The 11847-nt window shown below is 50.9% G+C and overlaps 1 protein-coding gene across 2 annotated transcripts in view; it reads left to right on the top strand.

The window, feature by feature from the left end:
- The window catches only part of USP48 (ubiquitin specific peptidase 48), a 30203-nt gene continuing 18356 nt past the window's right edge, over nt 1-11847 (top strand). For both annotated transcript variants that reach the window (XM_040084471.1, XM_040084470.1), the window contains exons 1-10: nt 1-134; nt 1074-1194; nt 1281-1422; nt 2466-2593; nt 4026-4150; nt 4707-4815; nt 6005-6138; nt 6309-6391; nt 6899-7078; nt 9644-9769. In XM_040084471.1, coding sequence (XP_039940405.1) covers nt 1-134; nt 1074-1194; nt 1281-1422; nt 2466-2593; nt 4026-4150; nt 4707-4815; nt 6005-6138; nt 6309-6391; nt 6899-7078; nt 9644-9769 — 1282 coding nt within the window. The remainder of the gene's footprint in view (nt 135-1073; nt 1195-1280; nt 1423-2465; nt 2594-4025; nt 4151-4706; nt 4816-6004; nt 6139-6308; nt 6392-6898; nt 7079-9643; nt 9770-11847) is intronic.

Here is an 11847-nt window from a genome sequence, read left to right as displayed (position 1 = left end):
ATGGCGCCGCGGCTGCAGCTGGAGAAGGCGGCGTGGCGCTGGACCGAGACCGTGCCGCCCGAGGCGGTGGCGCAGGAGCACATCGAGGCGGCCTATCGCGTCCGGCTGGAGCCTTGCCAGCGCGGCGCCTGCCGGTACCGCGGGGCCGGGCTGGGCACCGAAGCCCCCGACAGCGCGCTTGGGATCTGCTGGGACCCCCCGTGATCCCGCCCGCCATGAGGCGCGGGGCGTTCCCTGCCCCTCCCGAGGTCCCGCGGGGTCTGGAGGCTCCCCCGTGTTCCCTTCCGGCGGATCCCCGTTCCCGGGGGCTGGGGTGGCCCTCCGCACAGTCTCCTTGTGTGGCTCCCCAGATATAGGGGACTCCCTTGGGCTGGTGGGGAACCTCTGTCCCTCGCTGCTCAGATACAGGGGACCGATCCCTCCCGGGTTGTGGGAACCCCTTCTCGTTCTCTGGGTCTTCAGATGTAGGGAACTCCCCTGGGATGGTGGGGGACCCTCCTCCCAACCTGATTCACCAGATACAGGGTACCACCCTGGTATTGTGGGGGACTCATTGTTACTGGGCTCTTCAAATACAGGGGAGCACCCATGGGGTTGTGGGGAGCCCCCCTCCTTGCTTGTCCCTCCCCATTTGTAGGATAACCCCGGGGTTGTAGGGAGCCCCTCTTCTTGCCCGGCTTCTCAGATATAAGGAACTAGTCCCACGCCAGGGCTGTGGGACCCCTCTCTCTGCCTGATTCCCCATTTATAGGGGATCCCTGTGGGCTGTAGGGAACCCATCTCCTTGCCTGGATGTACAGCACTCACTCGGGAATTGGGGCAAACCCTGTCCCTGCCTGGCTTCCCAGATATAGGAGACTCCTTTGGTCCCACACTTGCTCCTGGAGTCCCCTTTTTTACCTAAAAACCCTTCTAGTTCTCCACCTCCTTCCTCACCCATGACCACCATTTTTAGGGAGGGAGTGTTCCGTGTCTCATCCCACTGAACATTATATGCTTCCCCATATCCCCCACTGTCACCCCTCACAGCCCCCAAGGGACATGGGGGTGACAGCTGGGGTCTGGCTCCCCAGGAGGAACTGCCGGGGGAACCCCAACTGCCTGGTGGGCATCGGGGAGCACGTATGGCTGGGCGAGATCGACGAGAACAGCTTCCACAACATCGATGACCCCAACTGCGAGCGTCGCAAGAAGGTACCCCCAAATCCCACCCTCGGGGCCCAGGAGGGACCCTGGGTGCAAGGGAGGTGACCTTTCTGGCCCTTCCTCTGTCCCCCCAGAACGCGTTTGTGGGCCTGACGAACCTCGGCGCCACGTGCTACGTCAACACCTTCCTACAGATGTGGTTCCTGAACCTGGAGCTGCGGCAGGCGCTCTACCTGTGCCCCAGCGCCTGTGGGGATGGTGTTCCCAAGGACACAGGTGTGTGGGAGAAAGGAATTTGATTTGTTTTTTTTCCTCCTAAAACCACTGTTGGGATAAGGTTTATCAGGAAAATTCTTGGGTGAAGCTAGAGCCGTACATGCTGTCGCTGCACTGTTCGTTTGGAGCCATCATCTGGATTTGGGGAATGAACGTTAATCCAAGTAACGTCTTAGATCGGAGTGATCTGAGCTGGTGGAAAATGACGATTTGGTTTGGTCTTGCTTCCAAAAGTGGCCTAGTGATGTTGCTGAAGGTGGAGCATGTGGATCTGGGCTGGTCTGTGCTGTCACAGAGCTTCACTTATCCCTGGGCCCCAGATAGGATTAAGGCTCCCAGGTTTTTTTCTGCTCTTGGGAATGGGGAAGCTCTGGGTCAGCGCAGCCGCCTCAGCTCTGTTGCTGTTTCGTGGTGATTGTAAATGACATTTCACCTTCTGGGGTAAATAAGAAGCTGGTTTTTGGTGCATGCTGTGTAAACCCTTCACTCACAGCTCATGCTGGGCATTGCAGGATGGACTCATGGAATTCCTAAGGTTGGAAAGCTCCAAGATTATCAGTCCGACCATTCTGCCGGCACTGCCAGGCCCACCATTAACCCATGTAGCCAGGTGCCACATCCAGACAGTTTTTGAGCACTTCCAGGGATGATGACTCCACCACTGCCCTGAGCAGCCTGTTCCAGTGCCTGATTACCCTTTCCATGGAGGAATTTTCCCTAATATCCAATCTAGTTCTCCCTTGGTACAACTCAAAATCATTTTTTCTCATCCTGTCCCTTGTTTCCTGGAAGCAGAGCCTGGCTCCACCCTCCTATCTGCAAGTTGCAGAATGTAAATATTTACAGTTGGACCTGATGATGCTAAGGGTTTTTTCCCAACCTAAATTATTCTATATTTGGCTTGGGATTTGGCATCATCGTCTACATGATCCACTTCAGTTTTCCTGACTACCTTCCAACCCCATCACTTTTAGTGGTTGTGAAACACTTTGAGCGATCCCTTCTCACCCTGAGTTCCTGCTGTGCCTTGTGTTTTTTCCCAGATTATGAGCCCCAGACCATCTGTGAGCACCTGCAGTACCTGTTTGCTCTGCTGCAGAACAGCAAGCGGCGCTACATTGACCCCTCGGGCTTTGTCAAGGCATTGGGGCTGGACACAGGGCAGCAGCAGGTGTGTGGAGGGGATTCCTGGCACTTCCAGAAGTTGGGAATCACCTTTGGGCAAGTCAAGCAGCTCCCAGCTGGGTCTGGCTTCTGGGTGCAAACATGAAGGGGGAGGTGGGGCTCCAGGCCCCTCCCAGAGTGCAGGGAGGAAGCAGGAGGGGACCAGGACGTCAGGAGTGCAGAGGCATCAGGAAGAGCCCAGGGAGATCAGGAGGAGAACAGGGAGCAATGGGATGGAGAGAGGGAGATCAGAAGGATCCCAAGGGGGGTTGGGATGAGGACAGGGAGATAGGAGGAACTCAGGGAATTATGGGATGGGGCTAAGGAGCAATGGAATCAGGCTAAGGAGATCAGGAGGAGTCCAGGGAGTGAGGGAATGAGAACATGGAGTGATGGGATGGGGACGTGGAGCAATGGGATAATGATGCAGAGATAAGGAGGAGCCCAGGGGCAGTGGGATGGAGACAGTGAGATCAGGAGGGGCAGAGGGAGTGATGGAATGAGGCTAGGAAGTGATGAGTGCAGAAGATCAGGAGGAGCCAAGGGAGTGGTGGGATGAAGACCAGGAGCAATGGGATGGGGCCAGGTGGGAGCCAGAGCTGTGGTGAGGGTTCTTCTGCAGGTGTACGTGGCCTGCTTCTCCTGGGGGGGTGTTGGGTGGTGAAAGGGCCCTCCCAAGGGTGAGGAGATCCTCAGGGTAAGGTGGATCACCAGGAGCCAGCCAGGATCCAAGGGGGGCATGCAGGAGTCAGGTGCTGCAGGGCCCTGTGGGGCTGTAGCTGGAGAGAGCTTGGGAGAGGGGCACGGCTTGGAAACCCACTTGGAGAGGTAATAGGAGGTTTTGGAGGAAGAGCTGGAGCACTGGCAAATGTTTCCTTGGGAGGGTCAGAAGGGGAAGGAAGCTGACCAGGGAGACCAAAGGGCAGCTGAGAGGCCAAAATCTGTTTGTTTTTGGAAGAGGAGGAGCAGGGTGGGAGACAAGGGCCCTGATCTGGGTGTGGGAGAGCTCTGGAGTGTCACTGGGATCACCCATAGGGCAGCTTCTCATCTTTAGGGTGGTTTTATTTCTTTTCCCACCTCTCATCTGAACAGGGACAGCTGCAAAAATGAGGATCAAAGGGCTCGAAACCTCCCCCTGCCAGGGGGGTTTTTATCCCTTCCAGAATCCTAGGTGATGCGGGGCAGAAGTCAAAGCCCCCGGCAGGGCTGGCAGGGAGCCAGCGCAGCTCCTGCTGTGCTCCCACGCCAAGGGCCTCATGTTCTTTTTAGCAAAATTCCTCTGTTTTCCTTAGTTCTCCTGCCTGGTCTTTATTTTCCATGCCGTGCACGGAGCCTTGGCACAGCCTGTGTGAAGTGCTCGGGGTAATTAGCAGTGAATTAGTGACAGGGTTGAGATTGTGCTGTGGTAGATTGTTAATGGACTTGGTTTTCTCTTTCAGGATGCCCAGGAGTTTTCCAAGCTGTTCATGTCCCTGCTGGAAGATACTTTGTCCAAGCAGAAAAACCCAGACGTCCGGAATATTGTGCAAAAGCAGTTCTGTGGAGAGTATGCTTATGTCACGGTGTAAGTAACAATATTGGGAAGATCTTTTCTGTAAATACTTAAATTTTTAGAAGGATTTGGGAGAGGAAGATCCCTCCTAACAACCAGAGAAGGCAGTTAAGCTGCAGCAGAAACACTTTCTGAGGAATATATACCTTTTCCTTTCCTGTTCCTTTGTGTGTAGTGTTGCTGTGACAGTTCTCCAGCTGCTCTTACTCCTTTAATGAGAATTTACCAACTAAACTTGCGAGTGAGCTAATGGAGTGGCAAGTCCTGCAGACAGAAACCAGCATCCTGGGTGTTGTATTTTCATTCCTGTGGTTTCAGAGTTGTGAATTTCACCTTAAAAATCATAGAAAATGGTGCATGCGAGTTGTTACAGGTCCTGGTAGGTGCTGTTAAGCTGTTTAAACCTTCTGCTGGAGTTTTTATGGTGTGAAGGTGTGAATCTCCTTAGCCCTGACTTCACATTTTCTCCTGGTTTTATTCAAGGAATATTTTACTAAAGGCTTGGGAGCCCCGACACGTGAGCCCTGACCTGTCCTCAGATGTATTTTTGTCTTCTTTCCCATCCCAGCTGCAACCAGTGCGGCAGAGAATCTAAACTGGTGTCTAAATTTTACGAGCTGGAGTTAAACATCCAAGGACACAAGCAGTTGACAGACTGTATAACAGAATTCCTCAAGGTATGAGCTCGTTGGGGTTGGAGGCCTGCTATTTTTAGCAAGGAATTTCAGTTCCTTCCTCCAATTCACAGCCTTCGAGGTCAGTGTCGGAGTAAAGCCACTGACTTGGCTCAGGGAGGTGCATCCAAGGTTTTTTTTCAGCAGACCCGAAATTGAGGACTGAGGCATGGAGCAGTGAATGACTCCATGATATCACATGCTCCTGTTACGGCTTTAAAAAGCACTTGAAAGTTGCATTTTTAGTTAAAATACTTTGCCAGGAAAGTTAGGGAAAAGTCTCTGCCTGCTTTGTCATGGATAGCACTGGGAGAATGGCTGCTTTCCGTGTTTTCTGTGTCAGTGCTCATCTGCATAGCAACAGGAGACATTCCCTGCTGAAAAATGTGCTCTCAGAAGTGCCTGGGAGCGCCGGGAATAGCTGCAGGAACAGCTGCAAGTGTTCCCAATTCACTTTGAAAATTTGCCTGGATCTGAAGTTCAGCTCTGGCACACTAAGGTGTGGATTCCACTCGAACTATTTAGAACAGAGCTAACCTGAACCCCTTCCCGGAGCTCCTTGCTTGCGGGTGCACTCAGCAAACCAGTTGCTCTGCCTGGAAGGTCTGCTGTGAAAAAAACCCCCCTTGTCTGGGTGCACACATTAAATTCCTGAGTTGGCAGACTTGACATTTGTCTGCCCCTCCTTCACACAAAACAGCCCTGTAACATTTTTTGGGGAGGAGGTTGGAATTTTCCTCTGGCCTAATGCTGCCCTTGGATCTGCTTAGGCAGTGAGTGACTCCTGCAGGGTGATTTTGGGTGGCTGAGCAGAGGGTTGTAGTTTTCAGGCTAAAATGTGGCTTTAACCGGGTCTGTGTGAACTCATAAAAGGGGTGATTTAATTTTTTTTTTTTTTGTATAAACCAACTTGGTCAAGCGAGGAGCAAGAGTAAGAGACCTGAGAACTTGGAATGGGGCTTGTTTCAGTCAAAATTTTGCCTTAAAGTGAGAACAGCCTGCTATAGCCATGCTGTAAAGTGCAGTCTTTAGTGTGTCTTTAACTCAGAAAAATTTGGGAAACAGCTGAGAAGAGACTTAAATAGTTAAAATAACTTTGGTGCTTCTCATTCTTCAGCTGTTGAGTAGCTCAATTGACTTCTCAGTGCTGACAATGTTCTCAAGACCTTTCCCTCTGCCTCTCTACGCTCAGGAGGAAAAATTAGAAGGGGACAATCGTTATTTTTGTGAGACTTGTCAGAGCAAGCAAAACGCCACAAGGAAGATCCGGCTGCTCAGCCTGCCCTGCACCCTCAACCTGCAGCTCATGCGCTTTGTGTTTGACAGGTGAGTGAGAACACCCTGGAAGCTATCAGGGAGGTCAGCTACCCTGCTCCTCCTCCTTCAATTTGAGGGGTGACAGGGTGTCTGAGCCTCTCAGGGGTGGTTCAAGGGAGGTATTTTGCGATGTGAGCTGTTGTTACTGTGCCCTGAGCCAAAGCTTTGCCTCTGCACAGACAAACTGGCCACAAGAAGAAGCTGAATACCTACATCGGCTTCTCAGAGCTGCTGGACATGGAGCCTTTCATGGAGCAAAAAAGTGAGTTTGGGGCAGTTTTTTGTTTACTTTGCCCATTGCCCCTTAGCAGGTCTCATCTGTAATTCTGTTTAGTATGAAATTCCTCCCTGTGAGGGTGGGGACGCCCTGACACAGGGTGCCCAGAGAAGCCGTGGCTGCCCCATCCCTGGACGTGTTCAAGGCCAGGGTGGGCAGGGCTTGGAGCAGCCCGGGATAGTGGGAGATGTTCCTGCCCATGGCAGAGAGGTGGAGCAAGATGGGCTTTAAAATCCCTTCCAACTCAAACCATTCTGGGACCCTGTAATTCCTCTGAATTCTCTTTTAGACTGAAAATTCTGTCAAGAGCTGTTTGAAACCCGTGTTTCAAACAACATCCTTGTTATTAAGCCACAACCCTCTTAGCAACGTCCTGAAGAGCTGGGAGTTCAAGTGCAGGCTTTGCTGCCTGGTGAAAAGACGAAGTTTTAGGGCAGGAAGGATGAGTGCTGTTGGCTGCAGAGCTGTGTGTAAGTGTTGCTTGCCTTGCAGACAGTGTGTACGTGTACGAGCTGAGCGCTGTGCTCATACATCGTGGAGTAAGTGCCTACTCTGGGCACTACATCGCACACGTGAAGGACCCGCAGACAGGCGAGTGGTACAAGTTCAACGATGAGGACATCGAGAAGATGGAGGGGAAGAAACTGCAGTTGGGGATTGAGGAAGATCTAGGTAAAACCTTTCAGTTGTGAGTGCCCTTTTAAAATAACTCTTTCTACCAAAACCTCGGGCGTCCCCAGATGCAGCCTCCTGCTCCTCCCCACAATGCTCCTACACGGGCTGTCGCGGCTCGGAGGAACGTGGGAAACAGCAATCCTGGTGATTGCAGCCAGATTTGCTTCGTTTCAGCCCCCTGTGAGTGTTTACACCTCGTGATCAACTGCTCTAGTATTTCTCTGGCTGCCACATGGCAGATAAGACGCTGATAACACGGGCAGCGGGTTCCTATCGGGGAGCAACAGGCGGCTGCCACTTCCTTGGAACAGATAAGGAGAATGCTTCCAGTTTCCTTAACACATTATGGTTCTATTTCCACTGAGGTGTTTTACTTGGAGGCAGTAAAAAAGATTTTGATCCAAATAACAACTTGGAATCTAAAACTGCCTTTTTACTCTGAGCTTTTTCCTTGATGCTTTTCTGTTTTACTGGCTCGTGTGCTGCCCAGATCACCGTGTTCCTGGACTGGGTTTCTTGGAGATTTCTTGGAAAGCTGGGGCTGGACCTGTGGATTTCTCACTTTGGAGTCAGTAAATAAAAGCAGCTCATTTAGAGTTGAAATGGTTTTGTAGCAGCTCAGTGTTTTGTAGTGCAGGTGCTCACAGCAGGGAAAACCAGAGAAATTATTCAGAAATTCACTTGCAGTGCGAGCAATCCGTTCCCAGGAAATCTTACCCACCAGGATTCTTTGCTGTGGTTAGAATTTATGAAATGTTGTTTTTTCTTTAAGGCATCTTTATTGAAAAAATACCTGCAGATTTAAGTGCTCCCTTGGTTTGGTGTAATGGGGCATCATCCTTCTCCCGTTTCCTTGTTCTCACCTGCACAGTGCTTATTGAGGTGCTGGAATGTGTCCAGAGATGGGCACTGGAGCTGTGGAAGGGTCTGGAGCACAAGATAAAGAGTCTGGAGAGCTTTTGAGGAGCAATTGAGAGAGCTGGGAAAGAGGCTCAGCCTGGAGAAAAGGAGGCTTGGGGTGAGCTTCTGGCTCTGCACACTCCCTGACAGGAGGGGACAGCCGGGTGAGGGTCGGGCTCTGCTCCCAGGGAACAGGGACAGGAGGAGAGGGAACAGCCTCAGGATGGGCCAGGGGAGATTTAGGTTGGATGTTGGGAAAAATCCTTCGTGGAAGGTGTAGTCAGGCATTGGAAGAGGCTGTGCAGGGCAGTGGTAGTCACCATCCCCGGAGGTGTTCAAAAAGTGTATGAACGTGGCACTTGGGGACATGGGTTAGTGGTGGACCTGGCAGTGCTGGCGTAATGGTTGGACTTGATTGTCTTGGAGGGCTTTTCCAGTCTTAGTGATTCCATGATCCTGCCCATGCCGGATTCCGTGATCCGTCCTGCTCGCTTGGCTCCGCTCGCTGCCGGCCCAGGCTGGCGCTGGCCGGACATCTAGTGGTGCACAGGGAAACTGAGCCCTGAAAGGCACCCAGAGCAGTTCAGCCTTTGTTTTTACCCTTTGCACTCACCCAGTGCAACAAAATGAGATACAAATAAACTGCTGTGACCTCAATTTTATAGTTTTATGCTTAATGACAAGTAAATGTTCTTATTTCTTGTATTTCAATTCAAGGCTGTTTGGAGAATAGAAGTAAAGTATGTTTAGGAGCCTCTTTAAGCTGGGAGCTCAATATTTGTATCAAGTTTTGAAGTAATTAGCCTGTTCCGGGCAAAACTGAGGCTTTTCTTTGTTACAAATACATGTAACAGCGGGAGAAGGTCAGTAACATAAACTGAAGGTCTGGGGGCTGGGGAGGGAGAGTCTTGGCCATGCAGATGGGAACAATTTAGAAAATTCTTGGACAAAATGCAAATAAATAGAGTTTGGGAAGTCCCCTGGATGGTGTGGGGGGGGAAGGCACATGAATTTTTTCAGAATTTGGGAAAAAGAAACTTAATAATTCAATGGTCCATTTAGAGTTTGACTTACGGAACATTGTTCTTTTAATTTTTTTTATTTAAAACTGTTTGATTTTAGAAGCTGCAGCTGTAGAAAAGTGTTTTCCTTGCATGAGAATCCATCTGGAAACAGCAGCTCTTGCAACACAACTTTACATCCCTCAGCAGCTGCTTGAAAACAACCCTTTCCATGCCTCTTGGCTTCCTAAAAGCTTTGCTGTGTTTTTTTCATACCCACAATCACCTGTAAATACGATTTTCTTCCCTGAGGGTTTGACTCTTTTCTTTGTAGTCAGGACAGCAGAACAAGAGGCAAAAGGGAGAAGGGATGTTTTTCCAAGAGTGGCTTTTGGCTCAGAGAAGTTCCACTGGGGAGAGAAGAAAGGCTCTTGAGAAGGGAGGTTCAGAGCAGGCTCCTAAATTTAGTTCCTTTGATTTACCCGGAACGGCTGGAGAGATTCGGGGCTTTCTTTGGGGTGCAATTTTGAGTCATGCCAAGCCCGGTGCTTGGCACAGAGGCCTGGCACAGGGAAGCTGCCTGGGTGGCAAACTCATCTGTTAACAGAGGATCAGGGAAGGAGCTGGTATGTTGCTGAGGTTTTGCCTTTTGTTCCCACAGCGGAGCCGTCGAAATCCCAGAGCCGTAAGCCCAAGTGTGGGAAGGGCACGCACTGCTCCCGCAACGCCTACATGCTGGTGTACAGGCTGCAGGCCCGTGAGAAATCCCTCTCAGTCCAAGTGCCAGGTGAGTCCCTGGGGATCTGGCTCCTCCTGCGGTGCTTCACGTGGGCCAGGAGGCAGAATTTGGCTTGAAGTCCCATTTAGGGCTAGGAAGCCAGGCTGGAGCCTGTCTGCTGTGATTCCAGGCTGGGAGAGCTGGAGAAGGCCCCAGGGAGATCTTAGAGCCCCTTCCAGTTCCTAAAGGGTCTCCAAGAGAGCTGGAGAGGGACTTAGGACTAGAGGTGGAGTGACAGGACAAGGGGGAATGGCTTCCACTGCCAGAGGGCAGGGTCACGTGGGATATTGGGAAGGAATTCCTGGCTGTGAGGGGAGTGAGGTCCTGGCACAGGGTGCCCAGAGAAGCTATGGCTGCCCCATCCGTGGAAGTGTCCAAGGCCAGATTGGTTGGGACTTGAAGCAAACGGGGTTAGTGGAAGGAAGGTGTCCCTGAGTGAAACAAAACGATCTTCAAGGTCCCCTCCCAACCTACTCCAAGTTTCCGTGATTTTTGACTGTTTGCCATGAGCCCCAAAGGTGCTGTGTGGCACCTTGGTGTCTTGACCGGTGAAACCCCTGGGCTTTCCTAGCACCTCTGCTAATCCCTCCCATGTGCCCACTCAGACATTGCTTTCTTACCCAACTGGTCAAACTGGGAAGGGGTCAGGAGGAGATCATCCTGCTGGGATTCACCACTGTGATCCTGCTTGGATTCCAAAGGTGCAGGAGAACAGCGCGCTTAAATGTCATCAGCAATGCATGAGGAGGTGAATAATCCTGACAGATGTCAGGTTCCCTCTGTGACTGCTTCAGCTTTGCCACATCAGGAATAAATGGCATGAAAGTAAAGAGGCTCCAAGCCCCGAATGGGAATTTGAGCTGAGTGCCTTCGTGTTGTGCTTCAGAATTAAAAGAGTGCCAGAACTCCCTGTGGGCTTTGCCTGTAGGTTTAATGTTTCCTGTTTGGCTGCTCCTTGATTAGAAATACTAATTAGGCCCCTGGTGCTGAGGTGTTGTTCCCCCTTCACTCATTTTCTGTGGAGCAGGGACAGCAGAGGTGGCAGGTCCCCTTGGATCTCTGCAGAGATCATACACCTTATTCCCCCCTAATAACACTCCAAACCTTTCCCAACCCCCCCTGTTTAAAACACACCCTCCAAGACATAAAACTTCAGGAATTAGCACTAATTCCTGCCTGGATCTGTATTTTCAGCCTGTTTCCTGAGCTTTCTTGCTCTCCCTTTCCTCCTACCCCTCAGCCCAAAACAATAACTCAAGAAAAACCTCCCCACCCAGCTCTAAATTCCTGCACAGCCCCGCGGTTGTCTTTGTTTCCCGTGGAATCCTGCCAGGGAACAGGGAGTAAAGGGCAGCAGTTGAGCTCTGCGGTTGTGGGGAGGTTTCATGGAACTGTAAATTTGAGGCATTTTGCTTTGATGCTGTTAAAAGCGGCTTTTCCGGGACAGTGGAGAGACGTAACTTGGCTCTGATCTCAAGGAGGTCAGGCTGGTTATTTTTTAATACTGGATATTCTCCCAAGGTGGATATTTTGGTCAAGAATTAACTTTTTTGCAGATATTTTCTCTTCAGAATAATTCTAAATAGGAAAAGGCCTCAGATAAGCAGAGCTTTCCCCCACTCCCTCCCACCAGCCCTGTGAGGGAAGTGGTTTATCTTCTTTTTCCTTGCTGAGGTTTGGTTTGTTTGGGGTTTTTCCGTCAGCGGCAGCAAAAATCCCCATTTCCCTCACCTTTCTGTTGATCTGCTCTGGCTAATCTCCCATCTCCTGAGGGCTCTTTGCCCTTGGGTTTGCGATGGTCGTGACAGGCTTTGTGTGTATCCAGATGGTGAAAAGCTTTTGTTTCCCCCACTCCCGGGAATGGTGAGGCAGGAGAGAGGAGCTGCATTTAACATTGCAACCAACCCCAAGTAAATTATTTTCTTGGGTGCAAAACTTTGCATTTAATCATCTGCAACCATCAGTATCAGAGAGAGCAACATCCGTGATTGGCTTGGGGAAAGACCTCGCCCAGCAAGGCTGCGGGAGGGAATTTTGAGGTTTGTTATCCCCAGATAACCCATGGTAATTAACATAGCTGGCATTTT

Source organism: Hirundo rustica, chromosome 22 (assembly GCF_015227805.2).
Source record: "Hirundo rustica isolate bHirRus1 chromosome 22, bHirRus1.pri.v3, whole genome shotgun sequence".
In the NCBI taxonomy this organism is placed as follows: Eukaryota; Metazoa; Chordata; class Aves; order Passeriformes; family Hirundinidae; genus Hirundo; species Hirundo rustica.
The sequence above is the reverse complement of the archived record's forward strand: the minus strand, read 5'-3'. Positions and strand labels throughout refer to the sequence as shown.